Below are 23,277 nucleotides of genomic sequence, written 5' to 3'. Positions count from 1 at the left end.
TCTGACCTGGCAATCTGAATAACAGTAATAGAGTGAATTAGCCAGTATAAGTTATACTAGCTGCCCTAACAACAACCCATTCCCTTCTCTAGGGGGTCTTCTCGACCGAGGGATGGAACCCGGGCCTCCTGCATTGCAGGCAGATTCTTTACCAGCTGAGTCACCAGGGAAGCACTTTCTCTCATACAATTCAAATAGATGGTTAGCTTATCCCTGGGATGAGTCAGAAACCCAGGCTGTAGCTTAACCATCTCCTAGGGGTACTCTGGGGTCTTCAGATGGACACTCTGCATCCTGCCAGCCAACAAGAGAGAGACAGCAGAAGATTTTGTGGGCCACTTTAGGGATGTGAACTGGAGGTGGGCGCCACCTCTTCTTTACAAATTCTACTGGCCAGAAATGGTCATGTGACCCCAGTAAGACCCGTGGACAGCTGGGAAATGTAGTTCAGCTGTGCACCCAGGAGAGAAGAGCTGTTTAATGAGCAGCTAGCTAGTCTCTGCCACTAATAATAATACTAACATTAATTCCTAAGGCTTTATTCTGAATCTGGTTCTAAGAAAGCACTCTGATGACACCAAAGGTCAATCAAGTGGCTCAATGGAAGTTTTGGCTTAACTGATTTTTAAAAGTTTGACATAACCTAGGAAAGCATACCTTCTATTCCAGCAATTCCACTTTTAGATATGTACCCTAAAAACCCTCACACACATGGACCAGGATATGTGTACGAGTGTTAATAGTAGTAAATAAGTCAATCTGATCATACCTAATTTAGGGTACAGTCATTCATTGAATTACAAGCAGTATGGAAAAAGGAATGACTGAAAATGTGGCCGAATCTTAGTACCAGTGTTGAGAGGGAGAAGGAAGTTTCAGATTACATTTATCATGAAATTCTTCTTTATAAAATTCAAAACAGAAAAACAATATGTTGGCGGGGCACAATATGTACAGGATAATGGTATGTTTACGAGAGAAAAAGCACTTTACAGTCTTAAGGTCTTTGAATTTGCATCTGTCTTGGGTAAACTCCCGCAGCTGGTGATGGACAAGGAGGCCTGGTGTGCTGCAGTTCATGGGGTCGCAAAGAGTCGGACACGACTGAGCGACTGAACTGAACTGAACTGAGGTAGGTGTTCCAGACAGGGAAACAGGCATAGAGAAGTTGTCAAAGCTCACGGTTGGCCTCCAGACCTTGAACCTTTGTGCGAGCTGGTGTCACCTGCCTGGGTGGGCCATGGGGTGATTGTCATCTCTCCATCTGGTTGAAAAGTCACCCCCCATTCTTCCCTGGGGCCCAGCCCACCTGGCTCCAGAGAGGCTCGGAGGCAGCACTGTCCTGGGCCTGATGCATCCGGCTGCAGCCAGCACTGGGCAGGGAAATACCTCTGAAGGAGTGCCAGCTGAAGAGCATTTCCACTGTCTCCTTCCTCCTGGGTCTGGAGGGCCACAATGAGCCCACAGCCCCGGCCAGGCCCAGCCCGGTGGCTGAAGTGGACAGCTGTGTCCAGAAGCAGGGCAGCCAGGTAGGCGGCTTCCTGGGACCCAGGGTCTTCTATTAGGTACTCCTCCAGGCCATCAAGCAGCAAGAGTGAGGGGGCTGGTCCACGGGCCTCATGGGCAGAGCACAGAAGCCGGAGGAGCTCACGGGTTGAGGGTGGGTACTGGAAGCGGATCTTCTAGAAAGGGAAAAAGGAAAGGGCCAGATTCAGCACAGGAAGTCGGGCTTACAGTTAGAGCAGTCCTGCTTCCTTGCATATTCCCGCCGACGAGTCTCTCACCCACTAGACCTCTGGTTCCAGCGTGAAGCAGCTCAGAGGGATCGAATATTCTTCCGTTCACCAACCCCTCACCCTCGTTTTTTTCTTATCCTGCACTCGTCACTGCCCTGTATTATTAAGGACAAGGTATGCCTTTCTGCCAAATCTTTAGGGCAATCTTTCCACGGAAAACCTGCCCGTAGCGTCCAACTCCACCACGGACTAATGTTTAGCTCCGCCCCTGACTCCACCCCTTGGGACGCAAATTTGTGGATCCCGCTCCCTCACTGAACGGTTTCTCATTCCATCTTAAAAAGACTTCATACAGTTCCATCCCCAACTCGTCCATATTCCTTCCCACAATGTCGCTTCGTCTCCGCCATTGGTCTGTCTCCGCCTGTCACTCAATGCCCCATTCGCCCCGCTACGGGCTGGTCCACCTCTGGTCCCACCCCTCCCTACTTGTAATCGCAGCGGTTCGAGCGCCGGTCCAGTCCTGCGGGGCAGGCTTTGAAGGGGCCTCCGGGTCAGGAAGAGGACCGGGCCTCGGCCTTCCCCTGCCGCCTCCAGGGCCGCCGCGAATAGCAGCGCTGTCTTTCCAGAGCCTGGACCGCCGAGCAGCAGCAAAGGCGGTTCGGCCTCAGCTGTGTTCTTTCCGGGGCCCGCCGCGCTTCCCAAGTTTAGCACTCGCCTCAGCGTCTCCGCCATTTGCCGCGTACTTCTGTTCAATCGGCGGCCGGTGCCTGCCCTTAATCCCGCCCAGGGCGGGCTCTCATTGGTTACAGTGCACTTAGCTTCTCCATTAGTCCAAAAATCTGTTCCTCAAAGTTAAATCGACGTTTCGTAGCTCCTCCCCTGGTGAAGGGGCAAATAACCTAGTTTGAGCAACAAATGGAGGCGTTTCAGGGCAATAAGGCCCTCTTGTAAGTGAGTCCGCTAGCGGAAGCACCACGAATACTATTATTGTGAACTAAGCAGCTAATCAGACAATATAAGGGTTGAGAGTTGGAGGGAACAGGCCCTAATCATGGACACATTACTTAAAGTCTCTGAGGCTCAGCTTTGCCCACCTGTAAAGTGGAGCACATGGTATCTCAGGAATATAGTGATGAACGTGTGTGCGCGCGCGCGTGTTTCTGCTGATGTTTCCTAATGACAATGAAGGGGAGAGGTGGATAAGCTATGTGCTTGTCTCTCTCTGCGCTTGAATGCTTGCACAAATGTGTGTGTTTGGGGTTGCAAGCTTGAGGATATTTATGTGCAAAATATCCATCAGACAGCAAAGGAGTGTCTTTGAGGGTCTGTGAGAAGAGTCTCTGCTGGCTTCCTCATTGGCCTGGGGGCTTCTTGAGTCCTGCTTAGGGTACAGTGAGAGGCAGGACCACAGAACAAAAAAAAAAAAAAAAAAAAGAGAGAGAGAGAGGAGGCAAAGATGCAGACGCTGGGAGACTGAGGGAAAGCCGCAGCAGGACCTTCTTTGTCATATTCACTTCAGTATCTCCAGCGCCCAGACAGTGCTTAGGGCATTGCAGAGTCTCAAAAGGCTTGTTAAAGGAATGAATAAAGAAAGGTAGGATAGATTGGAAACTGGGAGAGAAGGAAGAACAAGGTGAATGACCAAGTTAGCACTGGTTGGATATCTTCGCACAGACTTCTCCCCAGAGCTGCCACTCACAGCCCTGTTGCCCTGGCAACTCTGTCTCCTGGTAACTTCAAAGTGGTGCCGTTGCCAGGAGACCCAGGGGCAGGGCGGAACTGAGATTTCCAGGGCGCTCTCTCTCCCTCTGGGGCCAGAAAAGAGCTTCACAACATCCCTCAATACACCCACTCACAGACAGGCACCCCCACACTCCTACACACACACACACACACACACACACACACACACACAGGGCATCTCTGCATATATTTCACTTTCAGAATCCCCACCACCCACATGGTCACAATCATATCCTGACACAAAGCACCCCATACATACTCTTTCTCGCATTCATGCCCCCACACCCTTTCTCTTGCAAGCACACCAGAACACAGTCTGATACAACCATTCCTTTGCCGCCACACACACACACACACACACACACATGAGGCACACTGTTACCTCGTCCTGTCAAATGCACCACCTCATCGCCTGATTCACCTCGCTTTGCAACACTCTAAACACACAAGCACTTGTATCACACAGTTCCACATAGTTATAAACACCGGACCATGCTGAACACAGCCCCATTTCAAGTCCTTTGCACTTGCTGTTCCATTTCCTAGAGCATTCAGCTCCCAGATATCTATCCCTTGTTTTTTCCATTCTATTCAGGTCTCTACTCAAATATCACTCACTTTTCCTGACTACCTGTGTAAAATCACACCCCTCCTCACTCTTTCACTGCTTCTTCACCTTTATTTTCTTTTCAAATACTTATCACTTCCAACCGTATGTACTTATCTTATTGCCTCTCTCCCCACTAGAATGTCAGCTCAATCGGGGTAGAGTCCCTCTTTCTTTCACTGCTGGATCTCCGGCTCCTAGAACAGCACCTGACATAGGATAGGTGCTCCTGAATGCATATACTGGCAGAGATGCAGACGTTAGGTGTATCTCTCATACATACACTACTTCTTTCCCTTGCTTCTTGGGACCCCATCTTCATGTCCTGACAGAAGGACTTTACCTTACAGGGACTCCCTAGAGGAGGCAGAACCAAAGGGTAAGGTGGACAGCTCAGGGTCAGTCTGTGTTCCTCCCTAGTTTGTTGGTATCCTCAACAACAATAATAAATTGTTGATAAATTTATTCATTTAGCAAACACTTATTGAGCATGTATGTTGTTCCTGACCCTGTTCTAGGAGGCACACAGACTCAGCAGTGAACAGAGAACAACATCTCTGTCTTAGTGGAACTGACATCTTAGTGAGGGAGGTGATAATGGCCACCAGGCATCATGAAGAGTTTAAATAGTCTATGAGCAGATGATAAGTCTGTATTTAAAAAAATTTTTAAAAGAGGTTTGCACAGGGAAAGAAAGGGAAGGGACAATTGTTTGGTTTTTGCAATTTTGAATAGGATGGTAGGGGCAGGCCTCCCTGAGAAGGTAACACTTGAAGAAAGGCTCCTAGGAGGTGAGGGAGCGAATCATGCAAGTATGTGGGGGACATTCCGGGGGGAGGCATCTGCAAGTGCAAAGGACTGGAGGCACTGGGAGAACTTTGGCTTTTACACAGAGTGCCACGGAGAGCCCAGGGCGCGTTTGGACACAGGAGGGTCATGGTCTGACTCACATTACAAAAAGGAGCTGTTTTGGTCAAGTTGAGGATAAGATGCAGTGGGTCATGTGGAGAAGCCTTTTGAATAAGCAGGAACATCTTTATCTGGATTTTCTACCTAAGATTATCCACCCTGTAATGGGGGTGGGCAAGGCCAGGGCTGCAGTCTCCACCCTCTCTAGCCGGTCCAGACACTGTGCCCGGCAGCCCCAACCTGACCTTGTCTTGGCCTGCCCTTAACATCAGGACCATGGACAGCGCCAACTGGTTTGTTCGTAGAATGCTGTCCGTTGTGCTGAAACTTTGCTTCTCTGCTGGGCCCCATGGAGGCAGCTGTGCTACGGGGCTCAGGGGAAGGCAAGCCCTGGAAATAGATACTCCATGCGGTGAAGTAGGGGGCTACATGATCCTATCCCTCCTCTGCTTTCAGCACTCTCATGCGTCCATCTCATTTCTTGCAATGCAGAATCAACCACACCCCACTCCTCCAGGTACACTTCCTTTCCCTTCTATTTCCCCGTCGCTTGATCTGCTCCAGTCGCTCAGGTCTCCCCACTGTTCCCTGGACAAAGCCGGCACGTTGTCACTGCAGGGCCTTCATTCTTGCTGTCCCCTCTGCCTGGAACACTCCCCCACTCCACACTGCGGTTATTTGCAGGGCTCTCGTCTCTCCCTCCCTCCACACCACATCTCCAGTGCCAACTCCTCAGAAATAGCTTCCCTGGACACTCTCTTTAAATTGCAAACCGTGTCCTCATTCCAAAGTTGTCCCATTGTCTTCTCTAGCTTGAGTTTTCTGTTTATTCCTTATCAATATCTTACATATCAACGATACCAATTTCTGGCCCAAATTCTTGATCCTGCAGTTTGAAATTTAGATTTTTTCAGATTTTCAAAAGGCACTATGGTGTAAATACGAGGTACTGATTAACACCCCTAGTTGGACCTGGGGTAACATTCTAAATCAAACACTATACTTTATCTGCAATGAAACATAAGAATATTCACATTAAGTTAAACAAAACCTATAATGACCTTATGTCAGTTCAGGTCAGGTTTTGCCACAAATGAGCTATGAGGATAATTTTGGTTTCCAGACCTTCTTGAAATTGGGAATTGTAGTTTTGTGGCTAACTTATTTATGTTGTTTATTGTTTCTCTGGTGTTAGAATGTGAGCTCCATGAAGGCAGGGTTTTGTGTCTGTTCTGCTTAGTACTGCAGCCCCTTTGCCTGACAAAGCAGCACTTGGCACGCATGGGGGTGGGGTGGGCTGTGCTCCACAATGTTTTTTGGCTGAATAAATGGATGGATGAATGAATAAATGTGAAAGGAAAGCAGACTTCCCTTCCCTGGTTTTTGAATGACTCCGTGCCCTGAATGGCCTGTCTGAAGTCTCTTGAAACCACAGCGTGTTTGTGTGGCGGGGGGGGGGGGGGGGGGGGGGCTGTATGTGGCTCCCTGTCCTTCTACCTTCCCCAGTCTCTGCTGGGCCCTCAGGGATTGGTTCTCAGCACAACCTCATAACCAAAACCCCTGCTCAAATCCACGTAGTCAGGGATTCAGCGTGGAGGTTCCTACTGCCCTCATCATCCCCTTGTATTAGGACCTCTATGGTCGCCTCACCCTATTCCCTGTACCCTCAGCACCCTGGCCATGGTCAGATAAACAGGCCAGCCACCTAAGGAAGACAGTCACATGAGGCCCCTCACAGTATGTTTGTGTGCCTTACATGTGGCTTGCAGGGCTGTTTGCATTTGACAAATGAAGAATCGAGGGCACAGAGAGGTTAATTAACTTTCCTGAGGTCACAGAGAGGTTAATTAACTTTCCTGAGGTCACACACCCAGGAAATGCTGAGCCTGGTTTAAAGCAAAGTCATGGACCCTACAGCCCCATGCTGCCTCTCCACTATCTCCCTGTGACTATACACTCACACCCAGCCTCACTGACACCTCCTATACCCAACATTAAAGTCCTTCACCCCTGCCACCTGGAGGAGGAAGGCAGGTGGCCAAACTTCTGTTACAAACAGGTCTTTATTAAAGATGAGGAGGGGGTGTGAAAGGGGGGCAGTGTCTCCCCTGCCCACTGCCTTTGGCTGCCGGGGATGGGGAGCCCTCTTTGCTCCACCCATGCCTCTATGATGGCACATCTGTATGAGGCTGAGGCATGGGGGGGCAGTATGAAGAACAGGGGTGGTTCTAAGGAAGAAAAAAACAACTCCCTTCCCACAGCCCTAATAAATAACAGAAGGGTTTGGAGTGACCTGGGCACAGGCAAGGGGGAATGCAGCACCCTGAACCCCAAAACCTCTGAAATGGGGTAAGCCCTGCACAAGTTGGGAGTTAGGAGAGACTGGGTGAGAGATTGCACATGGGGGAGGGGCTGAGAGAGGAAGGGGTACCCCCAAGGACCCTGCTATGGGGGAGCCTGCCCCCGACCCTCCAGCTGGACTCTGATTCTGAGGAGAGAGCACCCTCTCCTTTGCACATGCTTAGACATGGGCGGTCCCCCATTGACTGGAATCATACCCACCCACCTTGAGAGTCTGAGAACCAAGGACTCCTATTTGTTGTTCAGAGGCTGAACACTGACTAGAGTTGCCCTCTTGCCTGAGGTGTCTAAAAATAGGGGATTCTCCTATTGGCTGGAGTAAACTCCTTTTGGCTAGGATTCTGAGAACTGGGAAGCCCCCATTGGCTGGGCAATGGCCAATGGGATCAGGCTTTGGCCCTTAAAAGGGCAATCCTAGGAGGCAAGGACCCACCTCCCAATTATGCCCACTTGGATGTCCCAGAGGGCAAGAGACAGGGGGTCCCCTCCATGTCCTTCCAGCCATCCTCTGATGTCTGGGCCTGGCTGGCCTGGGGACAAGGGCTTTGGCACTCACACAGCACACGCACACACACGCGTGGCAGGGAAGAAATGGGGACTGGGCAGATTCTGGGTGGGTGTCAGGCCTCACAGCAGGTGGTCGCGGCTGGCAAACAGGTAAGGGCTGAAGTTGTCCCGGTGGAAGGGGGAGGGATAGAGTCCACTAAGGGTGTATAGGTCCCGCAGCAGGGGTGTGGGCAGCAGCAGCTTCCGGCCACGGCCACCACCCCCGCCCGGCCCCCCAGGCCCAGGGGAAGAGGGCGAGGGGCCCTGGCTGGGGGTTGGTGCTGGCAGGGGCAGAGGCAGAGGCAGGGGAGTCGGCTCAGACCTCAATCGAGGGCGGGGCACACGGGGCGATGAACACATGGCTGGAGCCCTGGAGGACACGCAGTTGGGGATCAGGTGGCCACGGCGGGCGCAGTTCTGCGGCTCTAGGGATCAGGAATCAGAAGTCAAGGGATTAGAAAGCTTGGGAGGGGCCACAAGAGCACAGTGACACCTCTGTGGCAGTGACAGCCATCTGGAAGTCCCCCCATTTATCCTCCCACCCCTTTGATACTCACTGGATGGGGTGAGCCGTGCCGGTGTCGAATGCGGCCTGCAGCCCTCGGGTTCCTGAGACAAAGAGGCAGAGGGGAGGGGCTAGTGGCCCCCTGGGCACCGCTGGCCACAGCCACAAGGGGCTCAAAGTGCATACAGCCCAGTGGAACAGATAATGAGTTTTCAGGATTAATCATGTCTCCTTGGGAGGGAGAGGACACACCCTTCCATTCTGTGGGACAGCCTCCCCCCGGACCCAGGTCCACAGAGATGAGTTATACCTCTACCTCTCCATGACCCTGAGACCCCCCCACCGCCTGCCCGACTTCCTCCCTCCTTGGTCCCCCCTCCACCCACCACCCTCTCCAGCCGGGAGCAGCCCCCGGCCCCCCTTACCTGGGCCACACTTAACTTTTCGAGGGGGCTGTCCATGGTGGGGGCTTGGCTCAGGTCCTCCCAAGGGGAGAGCCTTCGGCCAGAGGGTGGCCGGCTCTGGAAGTTGTGCACAACACAGGTGACCTATCGACAGAGAAAAGGGGTGTGCTGAGGCCTGAGGCCAATAAGGGAGATTACTATTCCCATTTGTCAGATAAGGAAACTGAGGCTTAGGTTTTCAAGAACAGCTAACACTTTTATGGTGCCTATAATGTGCCAAACACTGCTGTTTCCACTTTACTAAGAGATAGGTGCCGTTATTACTTATTCCACACGGGGAGGCAAGTGACGCTGAGTTGTGTAACAGGATCTAATCCTGTCTTTATTTAAACCTTTGGTATTTTGGACAATGTGGGTTTTTGCATTAATCCTGATTTGGAAAAATATTTTATTAGAATATTATTTATCTTGGGACTTCCTTGGTGGCCCAGTAGTTAAGACTCTGTGTTTCCACTGCAGGGAACACAGGCTCAATCCCTGGTCAGGGAACTAAGATCCTGCATGCCATGTGTCTCCCCAAAAATTATTTTTAATAAATAAAATAAAATTTATCATGATTATTTTTTTATCATGATTATTTTTAATTATTATTTATAATATTTTTATTGATCTTGAGTGTTTTGGCATCCCCCTTAGTTGGTGTACTCAAGCAAGTGCCTCACTTGCCTTACCCGGGTCCCAAACCTGTTATCCCATTTCACAGATGAGAATGTCCCAGCTAGGTAAGGCTAAGGGACACAAGGTCACACAGAGTCCACACCCTTCATCCTCACGCAGTCCTGCCTCGGGTCAGGGATGGAAGGCAAGGGGGCTCACCAGAAAGGTGGCGATCGCTGCCCCTGTCAGGAAGCCAGCCAGCACGTCCGACCAGTGGTTGCGGTACTCGGCCACGCGGACCACGCCCACCAGGAAAGCAGGGCACAGCAGGGCCAGGCAGAGTGAGGGTTTGACCAGGCGGGAGCCCTTCACGCGGAACACGAGTGTCACGTACATCTGTGGGAGCCAGGCAGGTCAGAGGTCACACGGCAGCAGCAGTTCCCAAACTCATGTGGACAATACATTCAGGGAAGGTGGTGAGGTCTGAACCCTGAGGAGCCGCACTGGGGCTGGAGGCACTGGCCAGGGGCTCCAAGGAACACAGCCAGGGGGACTGGAGTTCAGGGGATGGAGTCATGGACCCCCAGTGGGCCTTTGCAGGGAACGGGGTGTAGCCTGAACGCCAAAGAGCAGTAGATAGGGTCTGGGGCCCCAGGTCTCCGGGAGACCAATCACAGATGGCGAAAGATACTTGCTGGCTGAGGGTGTAGCCACAAAATCAGAGGTTGGAGTCAGGCCCAAGTGACAAGTGCTGTCAGGAGCTCCAGGAGGTGGAGGCCCCAAACACCTGGGGACCACTAACAGGGTTAGAAGCATAGTCCCCAACGCCAGAAAAAGGAGTCAGAGCAACAGTGGGTGCGACCAGGGAAAAGCAGGGGACAAGAATCAGGAAGTTTCAGCGAAACTGACTCAGGAGTATGGCCAGACCAATAAAAGGTGATGTCAAAGTGGGGGACAAGGGCTCCAGGGGACAGAGTTGAAAGCCCACCTAGTCACCCAGCCAATAACCAGGACCTGTGACATTCCTGGGACTTGGCTAGGCTTCCCTGGACAGAGTCTATAGAGCTGAGCCAACAGCCTCCTTCGGATGTGGGGTTAGTGGGTCTGGAGGCGTGGCCAAACACCAAGGGATCTCAAGATGGGGGCGTGACCAGACTCCAAGGGGTGGAGTCATAGCCTCCGCCCTAGGGGCGGAGTCACAGAGACGCAGGGCGTGGCCTCACTCCGGGAGGGATTGGAGGTCCCAGTCCACAGGGTCTCCTGACCACTGGCCGCCCCCAACTGCCTTGCCTCCATTTCCGGGCTCACCGCTGTGTAGGTGACGGCATAGGCGCAAAGGGCAGCGTCCTTGCAGGGGAAGGCGCGGCGGGCAGCAGCCACCAGGCTGGGACTGCCGGCGCAGGCACCCTGGTCAGTGACGAAACGGTCGGGCCCTGGCCGGTCCGGTGAGGGTGGCGGGCAGCCTAGGGCCGTGTAGTTGGGGCGGCACACGGACAGGAAGTGAGGCGTGGGATTGCCGGTCACCACCTGCCCCGCGTTAGCGAAGATGGTCGTGGTGAAGAGGCCAAAAGAGTAGACCCCTGGGGTAGGATGAGAGAGGGGGTTCATGCCAGGGCCCAGCAGTTGTTCTCCTGTGAGCCCCCTTAAGGTCCATCTGGGTCCCTGTCTCCTTGTTCCTGTGACTGACATGAAAACACACCTCGGACTCCCCCTAGCACCATATTCCATAACAGTTGGGCCATAGTCCCTTAGGATGTCATTCTGAGCCTCCTCTACCTGCCCCTGTTCTTGCTATTACTGAGCTGCTCATTTTTCTCCTGGAGGATCTTCAGCCCTCTGCCCCAGGGACCACCATTTCGGGTGAGCTCTGCCCTTCTACCCCAAGGCCACCAACTGTGGCTGAGACCATATTTAGAGCACTGCCAGGGATCTCAGCCCACTGCCCCAAGGACCTCCTGTGGTTTTCTGCCTGAGATTCTCCTTGTGGCAATTTGGGGCCCTCCTCTTAGAGTTGCCATCATGGTTGGCTTAGGGCACGCCCATATCTCTAGAACCTCCCTAGGCCTGCCCTCAGCCCAAATTCCTCTTGCCCCATGAAGTCACCATCATGGACATTCTAGGGCCCTTTTCCCCCTGGAATTCTTATTATGGCTGAGCCTGGCCCATCTCCCTTTTGCACAGCTGACCCCTGACCAAGTCACTCACCCAGGAAGCGGACCAGCCTCCGCAGCGGGGGGCTGAAGCGGCAGCAGGCCCCGGACACGATGGTGCTCTCCCCAATGATGGGGACGGCTGAGGGTGGTGCAGGGAAAAAGGCACGCGCCAGCTCCCCAAGCAGGATCTGTGGGCAAGACCAAGGTGTGGTCTTCTTGGCCTTCAAACCCAGTCCTCCGCCCACCACCCCCTGGCCCTCCTGCCTCCTGGAAGGCCCTTCCCATTGTCTGAGCCGGGTTACCACCAGTCTCACCGTGAGGGTGGGCCCAGCAGTGACCAGGGCGTAGATGAGGGCTGGGGGTGCTCTGCTGGTAGCCTCAGGCCCTGGGTAGGGCTTGGCATAGGTACTATCATAGCAGAAGAAGCCCTGGGTGTGCACAGGGAACGTGTCTGTGAACTCCAGGCGGTAGGCAAGCAGGACCACGATGCCCAGCAGTACCGACTGCCGTCCAGTCAGGGTAGGGAGAGAGATTGACAGAGAAGAGAGAGGAAAGAAAGGGTCAGGTCTGAGTCAGAGCCATGGAGACAGAGACACAGAGACGGAGAAAGAGACAAGGAGGAGAGATACAGACAGAGATGAAGAGGAGAGGGTAGAGAGAACAGACTGGGAAGAGGGAGAAAGAACAGGGCCAAGGCACAGAAAGTAAGTGTGGTGGAGAGACAGAGCAACAGAGAAAGAAAACTACTGGTAGAAATATTGGGTTGGCCAAAAAAAGTCATTTGGGTTTCTCCATAATGAATTTTTTGCACCAACCCAACACGAGCAGCCACAACAGGTGTAACTCTTACTGTGGGCTGGGTGTCATACTAAACCTTTTTCTAGAATTAATCCATTTTATTTTCATAACAGCCCTAAGAGAGAGGGAGGGATGCCAATTGTGCCCATTTGCAGATGAGGAAACTGAGGCTTGGGAAGGCATGTGAGGTGCCCAGAGTTCCACAGTAAGGATGGGCAGAGGTGGGTTGGAACCTCAGGGAGTGCCACTTCAGAAGGTGCCTCCTCCCTCTTGAGGGTCTGGGCCAGGGAGGAACTGTGCTCCTCACCTCCACGAAGACAAAGCAGGGGATGATGGAAAAACTCCTCTTCAGCTGAGGTCTCCCTCCCGCCATGGTGATGGCTGGGCCTGTGGAGATGCAGAGGGAATGGGACCGCCAGGGGCGGGGCCTAGAGGGAGCCTCAGGTTATCTGTTCTTCGAGTCTTCTGGCCACACCCTGGCCCCCATCCCTGGCCCTTGCAACTACACTTGGCCCCACCCCCTAAGCCTTCGGGCCACAGTCTGTTCCCCCATCCCTGGCTCTTCCAGCTACAGCCAAGGAGCCCCGGCCTCGCCCCCATGAGCCTTCTGGCCACGCCTCCACATGACCAGGTCTTTCCCCCGTCCCAGCTTATTAGAGGCACCTGCCTCCACCGATACAAGCTGCTCAGCTCAGCCTCTGCTAGGGTCTCCACTGATTCTAGAGTGGTCCCCCACAGCCTGCACAGGAGATTCTGGCCCCATACCTTGTAGGGGGGCCTGTCTCCCTTAGCATATGGGAACCCTCCCCTTGGCCTTCAGCAGAGAGTTATCCTGCTTAAAGGGAACCCCTCTTTTACAAAGAAGGTTCCTCACCCCCACTAGTTTTTAGGAGACCCCCATACTCTTCCCCCACGTGCTTTACAGGAAGCCCCGTGCTCCTTGTTACCCACCTCCACCAGGCCCCTCCCCCCAAACCACTTCCCCCAGAGCCCACAGGGGCCTCCCTCTCCTGTCCCCATGGGCTGTGCCTGACTGGTTTGGGCTGATGGCCAGGCCCTCCCTCTCTCCCAGCTGCCTCTCCCTCTCTCCTTCCTTCCCCCTCCTCCCAGCCCGTCTGCCTCCCTGTATTATGAGAGAGGGCTATCTCCCCCTCCACCCACGCACCCCCCCCCCTCCCGCCCCAGTCTAACCTCAGTCAGTCCCCAGCACTGAGAGGCCAACACAGTCACACCTGCTTGACCCATTCTCCCAGCCAGACCTCACCTGTGATCTGGCCCTATGGCTTCCCGCAGGCTGCTGCCACGCCCACAGACTCACAGCCGCTCCTGGCAGCCAGCAGGGCAGGGATGGTCACCCCCATTGCCCAGATGAGGAAACTGAGGCCCAGACAGGCAGGGGTAGGCACTCTGGGTCCAGTGCCCCATCCACGTGGCGTGCTCTGCAACGTTACACGTGGGGTGAGGGTCACACCAGAGATCCCAGAGGCCCGAGGTGCCTACCCAGCCATGGCCCCCTTACTCTCACAGAGACACAGACACACATCGGCACCCCGCCCAGAGTACACAACTCAGCCAAAGCTTCCATCCCAACCACCCCCCCAACACACACACACACACACACACACACATCCAGTCGAACAGCATTCGTTCATCCCACCAACAAGGATGAAGGGCCTGCTAGGTTCCAGGCAATGCACTGGGTGTCAGCCTTGTGATGAACAAGATGGGCTCGCTCATTCAGACAGGTGCCCAACACCCACTACACACAACAGCACACTCACACAGCACGGTGTGCACACGGCCTGTCACAGACACCCACGCAGATCAAACAAATCCCCTGCCCCCAACACATAGTCACTGGGACACAACAGGAGGTCCTTCACACACCTCATGGCCCCACATACAGCCCCACTCCACCCCCATCAGGGACAGAGACTCAAGGCTGCCAAAACACTCAAGAGTCACATCGAAAAAAGTCACCACACACGGGGTGGGGGTGGGGGTCACAGAACTGGTCACAGCGTCACGCCCCCAATTACAAGGCACAGAATGACACATATTAAGTCTTGGGTCCACCTTGACAGCCACAGAAGAGCCCTGCCATCCACAGCCACATCCACACGGCCACACAAGGGCACATACGTGGACTGTGGCATAGGCTTGCACACAGACACGTAAGAAAGGCACACGATCAGCCACATAATAATGGACCCCCACACACCATCAGAAAAAAACACACAACAGCCACACAATGACAATCACATGCATACAACCGTACAGACACCGAGACAGCCACACAATCACTGTGAGAACAGTCACACGGCCACTCAAAGGCGGCCACAGCAACACGACCACCACACAGTCACCATCAGAGTGATACCCACGGCGACAATCACACAAAGACAGCCACGGGAGACACAGTCACACAGCCACCACACGGACACCCCTGATGCCACACACACACGGACACAACGACAACCACCCAGTCACCGTCCGCCTCACCGGGGTCCTGTCCCCATCCACCCCTCCCCTAGCTGGGTCCCCAGGCCTCAGCTGGCAGCCTCCCCTCCCCCTCCCCGCGCTGGACCCGCAGGGGACCCGACCCACACGAACGGAACCCTGGCCAGACAGACACAACGAGGGCCGGAAGCCGGCGAGAAGAGGTACAGGCGGCGCCCCGAGGCCCTCCCCCTCACCGGGTCGACACTACCGCCGCCTGAGCCCTGGCTCCACCTAGACGGCCCCGGCGCGGCGGGACGGACAGACAAACCGACCGCCAGCCAGCGGGCGAACGCGGAGATGGAGACGCGGTCGGCCGGCCCGGCCGCGCCGCGCAGTCTCCGCGCCGGAGGGAGGGGCGGGGCCTCCGGGACATCATTTGCATAACCCGTGAGGCGGGGCCTCGCGATGTCATATTAGCGTGATCGGGGCGGGGCCCCACTTGCTTTTGGGGGCGATCCAAGAGGGAACGAAGACGAGGTTAAGAGGTGGGTGCTGGTGGATGCTGAGAGGAAGAGGGTGGGAAGACGAGACCCTCCCTCTCTAAGCCTCAGTTTCCCCATTTGGCGGTAGGGACAGCAGGCAGGATCGCCAGAGTGCCCCAGAAAGGAAGACTGGTGGCTAGTGGGGAAGAGACTGGTCACTCAATATCTGGACAGACTGACTTCTGACCTGTCATATACTAAATCCAGCCTCACACCGTCCCCTGACTCTAGACCCACATATCCTGTTCAGCCCCTTGGTCTCCACATCTTGCCCAAGACTGGGTAGTAAATTGAAGGGGTCACTCGCAGGCCCAGGAAGAAGCAGGAGCAACAGTTCACAGGCGGAGGAGGGTCTCAGCTAGTTTATTTTCTTTCTGGAGGAGTCTTCAAGGGAGAGCAGTCCCAGCTGCTCAGGCTGTGGAGAGAGAGGGTGGGTCAGAACCTGGCTTGGTCCAAGGGACCCCAGGCGTGGAGGTCAGGAAGCAGATATCCAGGTTGGGAGTTGGGGGTGGTGCCCAGACTCTGGGATTCCAGGGCAGGCCAGAAGGGGAAGGGAAAGGTGGGTTGGGGAGGGGAGGATCCGCACCAGGTGGGAAGGAGCTGTGGCTCTTGCTGAGCAGTAGCTGGGGAGGGCCCTGGTCCGTGTCTGAGTCCGAGTCCCAGCAGGGGAGAGGAGGGCTCAGGCATCTGTGTCCCTTATAGCCTGCAGGAGGGACATGTGCGATTCTATCATGAAACCTGAATGTGACCCTTGAGTGGTCTGTGAATATGAGCCCAGTACCCTTGATATAATGTGATCCTCGATCATGTCCCTTGAATGTGACCCAACATGACCCCAAACTATGATCTCAATCGATGACACATGAATTTTACCCCATTCGTGTGTGTGTGTGTGTGTGTGTGTGTGTGTGTGTGTGTGTGTGTGTGTGCGCTAAGTTGCTTCAGTCATGCCCGACTCTGTGCAACCCTATGGACTGTAGCCTGCCAGGCTCCTCTGCCCTTGGAATTCTCCAGGCAAGAATACTGGAGTGGGTTGCCATGCCCTCCTGCAGCGGACCTTCCCGACCCAAGGACCCAACCCATGTCTCTTATGTCTCCTGCACTGGCAGGCAGGTTCTTTACCACTAGTGCCAGTTGGGGAGTCCCAAATTTTATCCCACTGACCCTTAAAAAAGATCAGTGGAGAAAAAAAAAAAGATCAGTGACCCTGAGTCACCCTTGGATGAAACCTCCAGGGACTCTCTAATGTCACTCCAGAACATTATTTAATATGACCACAGAATAAGACCCAACAGACGACTTCCCTGATGGTCCAGTGGCTAAGAATCTGCCTGCCAATGCAGGGGATATGGGTTCCATCCTTGGCTTGGGAAGATCCCACATGCCATGGGGCAACTAAGCCCATGTACCACATCTGCTGATCCTGTGCTCTGGAGTGCCCATGCTACATCTACTGAGCCCATGAGACCTAGAGCCCATGCTCTGCAACACGAGAAACCACCTCAATAAGAAGCCCATGCACAGCAACAAGAGAGTAACCCCTGCTGCCACAATTTGAGAAAGCCTGCGCGCAGCCATGAAGACCCAACATAGTCAAAAATAAATAAATAACGGGGGGAACCCCAACAGATGTGACCCCCAAATATGGCTTCTGAACGTGACCTCCATGTGTGAAGCTGGAGAATGATCTCCACCCCCAACCCTGGAGTGCTGCTCAGCCCCCCTCACCCCTGAGGTTTGCGGCCCTGGGGCGGCCCCCTGAGGATATGGCGAGGCCATCAAAGGAGTTCTGCAGCACATGCACAGCGGACCTGTGGGAAGATGGCGATCTGTGGGCCCTCCAGGGAACTCTGGACTGCTCCAGGGCTGGGGCAGGGGGACTGTGGTGGGGGAGGGGTGGAGATGAGTCCCAGGAGGAGAGGGAGACCTGGACTCAGGTGGGTTCCAGGTTCTGGTGGTCACTGTTCGATCTGATTGGGAGGAGAGGGCAGGGCAGATGAAGGTCAGGGGTCAGAGGTTACAGTGGGAGCTCATCACCATATGTCACCCAGCTCCTTTTGGAGGTTATCCCTCCAGGAACCACTGCATCCTGGTGGCAACTCCTCAGTCTCTAGCCAGTTGGCTGTCTCGTACCCTTGCTGCTTCATCTTGGTCAGGACCTGAGGTCAGGAAGGGATGGGGAAACAATAATAATAATAATAATGGTGAAAGGTGTGATATAGCATTTATTACAAACCAGGATGCCTTTAAAGAGCTTATCACTCAGTTAATGCAGCTACTCAGTCAGGCAGGGCTATGTTGTTACATCCATTATACAGATGAAGAAACTGAGGCTCAAGGAGCGAAAGTGACTTGATCACAATCACATAGCAGTAAGTAGCAAAACTGAGATTTGAACCCAAGCCTTCTGGCTGCAGTATGATGGTAGAGGCCAGCAGAGATCCCCATACCCCAACGCACACAAGGTTCCCCTCCCACCCCACGCTGCTCTGCTCACCTTGCGGCACTTCACCTGTGTCTTCTGCATCTTCTGGATGTTCACCAGGTTCTCCGTGATCTCCTGTTCCTGTGCCTCTGTAGGGGGAGGGGACTTAAACGGGCCAAAGCTGTAGAAGGACCTCCACCCTGCCCTCCCGGCCATGGGCTTTGGGCACTCACGGAGTTTCTGATAAATGAAGGTCACCTCCTCTCGTACCAGCTCCAGCTCCTCCCATAGGAACTTCTTGCTGAGGAGACAGGGCAGCCTCTGGCCTCCCGTATCCTGGCCTCCTGCTTTCCCATTTGCCCAGCTGCCTCCCCCAAGCCACTTCCACCTTCCATGTTTCCATCTGTTCAACTACCATCCCCCAGAGGCTTGTCCACTCCCCCCACCTGCCTACCCACCTTTCCCCTTCTACTACTATTCCCCCACCTCCTACCCCTCCCCTACGGCCACCCCTCCTCCCCTTCTGACCTTCAGCCTCCTATTCCCTCAGGCCCCCATTTCCTGGCTTCCAGTTCCCCATCTGGCACCCTTGACCTCCCATACCCCGACTCTGCACCTTCTCCACCACCTCTCCCCTCCAGTTTCCCATCTCACCCATGCCAGCTTTCTGATCCCCTGAGCTCCCTTCCCATCCCCGTCTCCCCTTCCTCTGGCCTCCCAGTTTCCCACACAGCCCCACTGCCTCCTGCCTCCTCCATCCCCTCCTCTTGTCCCCCAGGGTTCCATGGCCCTCCAGACTCCCTTACTCATTTCCCCTCCCATTTCCCCCATCCCACCTGTGGCCCCTTCTCCCTGGCCTCCCTTCTTTCCTGAAGCAACCTCCAGGCAACCCTCCCGGCAACACCCACCTGTCCCGGATCTCCTGGGCCAGCAGCTGCAGGCAGCGGGTGGTGCGGGCCCACTGCACCTCCTCGTTGTCATGCAGGGTCTTCTGCAGCCCCTGAAGGCCTTGAGCCAGGGCCTCATACAGCTCCTGCCGTCCCTCCACCACATCCCACTTGTGCCCCTCCTTGTCTCCCTGGTGGCTCGCGGGGCCCAGCACCTCTACAGAGATGGTGGGAACTTGCCTGAGCCCCACCCACAGCCCTGAGCCTAGCTTGGAACACAGCTTGCCCTAACCCTCACCAGACCCTGGCCTGAGACCCAAACTCATCCAATTTTTCCCACCCCAGCCTGACCTGGCTGACCTTGACAGGGCCAGCCTCCAGCCTTACCTCGACCCTTGGCCAGTTCTCACCTTCCAGCTGTTGGATCTTGATTTGCTGCAGGCAGCTCTCCTTCTCCAACAGGGTCACTGAGTGGTTTAGGAACTCGAAAGCCTGGGCCAAGAGGTCAGGCCTAGGGGTAGGAGCAGGGGTGAAGTGGGAGGGGATGGAGACAATTGCTGAGGGTGGGGCCGAGGTGGCTCACCTTGGTCTGGGCCTGTAACTGACACTTGAGTGACTCCAGTTCACATCTCAGAAGCTTCTGGCAGTCAGGAATCATTGTGGTGGACTTAACTGTGAGCAGAGGTGAGGGTCAGCCAAGGCTGGGAAGGGTGCAGGTGGGGGCAAGGTCAGGGCAGAGGTCAGTAGAGGTTCAGGGTAGGGGGGTGAGACAGGGGACAAGGTAAGGAGCTGGGGTAGGCTGAGGCAGAGGGAGAAGGAGTAGGGGTCAAGGTCAGAGACAAGGATGAAGGGCAAGTTCAGGGGCAAGGGTCAGCTGATGATGGGACAGGGATGAATGGGCAGCAATGGTGCAGGTCCAGTGAGGAAGGGGCAGAAGGTGGAGGTAGGAACTGGTGGGTCTTCTACCCAGTCTTGTTGGGTGGAAGATTCTCACCTTTGGTTTTGGAACAGCTGGTCTCCAAGGGCTTCTAGAGAAGGGGGACATGAGGGCAGTAGAAATTTACCCCTGGGCTGCATCCTTGCTCACCCTAACCCAGGGTGTGGGGGTTAGACATGATTTGGGTCTGCTGAGTTCTGGGTGTCCTAGACCCCCGAGGGCAGGCAAAGCTGCCTCCAGGCATATGCATGCACCCCCAACCCCACCTCACCTCTGCCCCAGCCTGAACACGCTCAGAAGTGCATCTTTGTGGCAGGCATGGGGGGTGCCCCTGAGAACACACAGCTTCAGAGCCCTCACTCCGGCTTGGACTCAGGTAATGGCCCTCTTCTTTAGGGGCAAACGGCATCAACAACGTCTGCAAGGAGCACCAGCAACCCCTGATGCACAACCACACACGGTCATCGAAACACAACCATAGACACGCAACCTCAGACACAGAGATGCATGCTAAGTCATAAGACCCAGCACATACTCACACCCATCTCAGACATACAAGCACAGTCACAGACACACAGGCAGTCACACCCAGAGACAATCACAGACAGAACCTCATTAAGACACATAACAGGCTTCCCCAGTGCTCAGACGATCAAGAATCTGCCTGCAATGCAGGAGACGTGGGTTCGATCCCTGGGTCGGGAAGATCCCCTGGAGAAAGCAATGCTAACCCACTCCAGTATTCTTGCCTGGAGAATCGCATGGACACAGGAGCCTGGTGGGCTACAGTCCATGGGGTAACAAAGAGTCAGACAGGACTGAGCAACGAATACTTTCACTTTCACAAGACACACAATGGGGCATCCACTCCATTCATTCAAGTCATTTTTAGTGCAGGCCTGGCTGAGCACTGGGCGCTGTTCTGGGTGCTGAAGACATAGGGCGTGAGGGTTCTCAAGAACTCTCTGCCCCACAGCCCCCACCCAAAGCCCTGCAGTAGTAGACTGAGGTGTGGCAGGAAGGGGTTTCCCAGGTGGGGTAGACCTTAGTGTTGCTGTTATGGCTCTTCGGAAGATCCTGGTCATTACACGGCTCCTGTGAGTCTGAGCAAGGGGTGGAGGGAGACCCATGTGACTGACACCCTGTGTCTCTCCCTGGCCTCCAGGCTTCAGCTGTCACTGTGTTTTCAGGTGCAGTCGGCTGTGAGGTCTCTGGCTCTGGGTTCTTGGACCAGTGAAATGTATATTCCGAGGTCTTTTCTGAGGAAGTGCCTGGGAAGAGGGATGGGTGGTGAAGGTTTCCTGAGAGCCAGCCCACAGCATGCCAGTCCCCCAGCCCCAGGCTAGTCCCTCAACGAACCACAGCACTTGTCACACTTCTTGTGAGCAGGCGAACACGAACCACAGCACTTGTCACACTTCTTGTGAGCAGGCGAACACGAACCACAGCACTTGTCACACTTCTTGTGAGCAGGCGAACATGAACCACAGCACTTGTCACACTTCTTGTGAGCAGGCGAACACGAACCACAGCACTTATCACACTTCTTGTGAGCAGGAGAACACACGTTGGAGGATGAGGGAAGTGAGCGGTAGCAAGGCACGGAGTACTCAGGGTCCAGGGGTAGACCAGCCAGAAGAGGGTTGCTTTGAGTAGGGGGGACAGAGGGCTGCACTGAGACCAGCTCCTGGGTCCTGACAGCCCCAGGCCCTCCCTGACACCCCAGAGTGGCCGCAGCCCTCAACACAGGCTTCTTAGTTATGGTAGGAGCCAAAGCTGGGTGAAAGATGATCCTAGCCCCAGGGGTTGGACTGGACAGTGAGAAGACCCCAGAAGTTCCTACAGAAGGAACTGAGGTCTGAGATAAGCCTAAAAGGAAAAAAAAAAAAGATCTTAACACTGGCCCTAAAGGAAGGACATCCCTGGCAGGAAACAGCATGTGCCAAAGCTTAGAGGTCTGTCTGTGCTCCCAATGCAGGGAGTCGAGGTTCAATCTCTGGTCAGGGGGCCTGGATTTGACCCCTGGTCAGAAAACTAGATCCCACAAGCCCACAACTAAAGATCCCAAATGATGCAACTAAGATCCAGTGCAATTAAGTAAATATATATATATTTTTTAAAAAGCTTGGAGATCTGGAACCAGGTGCTCTGTGCTGATAAAGTCAGGGTGGCTGGAGGCAGAGGTCCAGGAGGAAGCAGCAGGAGGTTGACAGGACAGCTCAAACAAGTCAGGGCAAGCCAAGCAGGGGAGTTGGGAACTGGCTCCCCAGTAAATGAGAGCCATAGAATGTGAGAAAGAGGGGCACAGCATATCCACTTAACAAACGTTAGCTGAACTGAGACCCAGGCCTGCACTAGGTAAGGCTGGGAACAGGAAAGGGCTCATTTCTGGGTCTCACATACATACCCCCTACCCTTCCAGTGTAGTGAGGGCTGGCACAGCTGGAGAAACCTGGGACAGGTCTGCCTGGAAAAACCTCCAGGTGAAGGGCATCTTGCCATGGATCACACTCAGCCAGAAAGGCCACAGTATAGGGCTTTCTCTTCTTTTGTCCTTTCTGGACCCTCTGGTATCCTTCCCCTAGCCCAGTCCTCCTAGAAGACTCCTATATACCCTTAAAACCTTACTCAGTATCACCTCTGTAAAATCTTCCTTAATCCCTTTTTAAGCTCATATTTTCTGAACATTTTGCTGAGTGCTGGGCACCACCATAAGCTCTCACTGGGTTTTCACACCCACCCTAATAACTTGCAAGAGTTATTATTCTTCCTGAACTATTCTAAGCTACCTCTTCAAAAGTTACTGCCTCAGGGAGGTCCTCACTGCCAGAAGCAGTACAGCGTGATGATTTTTTTTTTTTTTTCATGATGATGATTAAGCAAGGAGACCCTCCAGTTGGATGGCCAGTGTTCAAATCCTAGTTTTGTCCCCTGTGTGATGTTGGGATAATTATGAAACCTCTCCAAGCCTCAGTGTCCCCAACTATAAAAATGGGATATCATACTACCTACTTTACTGGGTTGTTGTGATTAAGTAAATTAATCCATACCAGTGCCTGATACACAATAACGGGAACTCAGTGTTTGTCTTTGAAAATTACACTGAGGACTTAGTACTTTGGAATCATAGGAGCCCTGGGAGAGGAAAAGGCAGGATGCATTTCTGAGTGACAATTGCAGGCAGGACATCAGGTCGATTCCTCACCCCAACCCGCCTCCAACATCACCTGTTTCTCCCTCGGTCACTCCCGATAGAATTCTCGGAGGAAGGGGGCGGGGTCATTTGCCTGGGCCCCGCCCCCGGGGCCTTGAATCCTGCGCCCGCCAGGCTTCCGACCCCCTTCCACCCCCACCTACCACATACCACCTGCTCATGCTCTCCCATCGGGGACCGCGAAGCCAGTCCCGAGCTGTGACGCTGAAATTTGATCCCGTGGGGACACCATCCCATTAAAACGCGAGGAGCCCAAAGGTAGAGTCACAGAGAGGGGTGTGGCTGACAGTTTAGCTCCGCCCCCGCCGATGCAGCCGAAGGCTTCATTGGCGCCTTTCCGCTTCCGCAGATCCTAGGATCCGCGGTGTAATTGGATGAGAGTCCGAAGACTGGGCGGGATCTCAGGCT

General features: G+C 54.2%; 3 protein-coding genes across 7 annotated transcripts; all 3 read right to left on the bottom strand.

Annotated features, from left to right (window-relative positions):
• Positions 1 to 885: 885 nt before the first annotated feature.
• SWSAP1 (SWIM-type zinc finger 7 associated protein 1) lies at positions 886 to 2,484 on the bottom strand. Its single transcript, XM_043911606.1, has 2 exons — positions 2,226 to 2,484; positions 886 to 1,682 (listed from the first exon to the last, which is right to left on the bottom strand). The coding sequence occupies exons 1-2, from the start codon at positions 2,469 to 2,471 to the stop codon at positions 1,179 to 1,181; spliced, it is 750 nt and encodes a 249-aa protein (XP_043767541.1). The 5' UTR covers positions 2,472 to 2,484; the 3' UTR covers positions 886 to 1,178.
• Positions 2,485 to 7,042: 4,558 nt separating this feature from the next.
• On the bottom strand, positions 7,043 to 15,285 carry PLPPR2 (phospholipid phosphatase related 2). 5 transcript variants are annotated; one of them, XM_043911605.1, is made up of 10 exons: positions 15,119 to 15,285; positions 13,687 to 13,861; positions 12,730 to 12,809; positions 11,939 to 12,127; positions 11,677 to 11,812; positions 10,780 to 11,051; positions 9,691 to 9,867; positions 8,852 to 8,958; positions 8,463 to 8,514; positions 7,043 to 8,330 (listed from the first exon to the last, which is right to left on the bottom strand). In XM_043911605.1, the coding sequence occupies exons 3-10, from the start codon at positions 12,793 to 12,795 to the stop codon at positions 8,298 to 8,300; spliced, it is 1,032 nt and encodes a 343-aa protein (XP_043767540.1). In that variant the 5' UTR covers positions 12,796 to 12,809; positions 13,687 to 13,861; positions 15,119 to 15,285; the 3' UTR covers positions 7,043 to 8,297. The 5 variants fall into 5 exon arrangements, with proteins under 5 accessions (XP_043767540.1, XP_043767537.1, XP_043767536.1 ...); XM_043911602.1 differs by having other exon boundaries at positions 8,836 to 8,958; positions 12,730 to 12,850; positions 15,119 to 15,284; XM_043911601.1 differs by having other exon boundaries at positions 8,836 to 8,958; positions 15,119 to 15,284.
• A 401-nt stretch (positions 15,286 to 15,686) lies between these two features.
• CCDC159 (coiled-coil domain containing 159) lies at positions 15,687 to 23,220 on the bottom strand. The gene is made up of 14 exons (XM_043911595.1): positions 23,020 to 23,220; positions 21,015 to 21,301; positions 20,700 to 20,926; positions 19,927 to 20,073; positions 19,713 to 19,746; positions 19,302 to 19,390; positions 19,129 to 19,210; positions 18,740 to 18,935; positions 18,065 to 18,132; positions 17,904 to 17,980; positions 17,444 to 17,565; positions 17,135 to 17,217; positions 15,993 to 16,109; positions 15,687 to 15,821 (listed from the first exon to the last, which is right to left on the bottom strand). Exons 1-14 carry the CDS (start codon positions 23,028 to 23,030, stop codon positions 15,817 to 15,819), a joined length of 1,545 nt encoding a protein of 514 aa, XP_043767530.1. The 5' UTR covers positions 23,031 to 23,220; the 3' UTR covers positions 15,687 to 15,816.
• Between the last annotated feature and the right edge of the window lie 57 nt (positions 23,221 to 23,277).

This window comes from Cervus elaphus, chromosome 9 (genome assembly GCF_910594005.1).
Source record: "Cervus elaphus chromosome 9, mCerEla1.1, whole genome shotgun sequence".
In the NCBI taxonomy this organism is placed as follows: domain Eukaryota; kingdom Metazoa; phylum Chordata; class Mammalia; order Artiodactyla; family Cervidae; genus Cervus; species Cervus elaphus.
The sequence above is the reverse complement of the archived record's forward strand: the minus strand, read 5'-3'. Positions and strand labels throughout refer to the sequence as shown.

Coding starts and splice junctions, on each gene's coding strand:
- SWSAP1 (XM_043911606.1), bottom strand. CDS start 2,471: ATGGCGGAGACGCTGAGGCGAGTGCTAAACTTGGGAAGCGCGGCGGGC. Junction 1,683..2,225: donor TCGAACCGCTGCGATTACAA/GTAGGGAGGGGT, acceptor TTCCCTTTCTAG/AAGATCCGCTTCCAGTACCC.
- PLPPR2 (XM_043911602.1), bottom strand. CDS start 12,795: ATGGCGGGAGGGAGACCTCAGCTGAAGAGGAGTTTTTCCATCATCCCC. Junction 11,052..11,676: donor GAGGCTGGTCCGCTTCCTGG/GTGAGTGACTTG, acceptor ATCCTACCCCAG/GGGTCTACTCTTTTGGCCTC. Junction 9,868..10,779: donor ATGCCGTCACCTACACAGCG/GTGAGCCCGGAA, acceptor TGGCTCCCACAG/ATGTACGTGACACTCGTGTT.
- CCDC159 (XM_043911595.1), bottom strand. Junction 19,391..19,712: donor CAGCTGTTCCAAAACCAAAG/GTGAGAATCTTC, acceptor CTCTGCTCACAG/TTAAGTCCACCACAATGATT. Junction 17,566..17,903: donor CACAGGTGAAGTGCCGCAAG/GTGAGCAGAGCA, acceptor TCCTGACCTCAG/GTCCTGACCAAGATGAAGCA.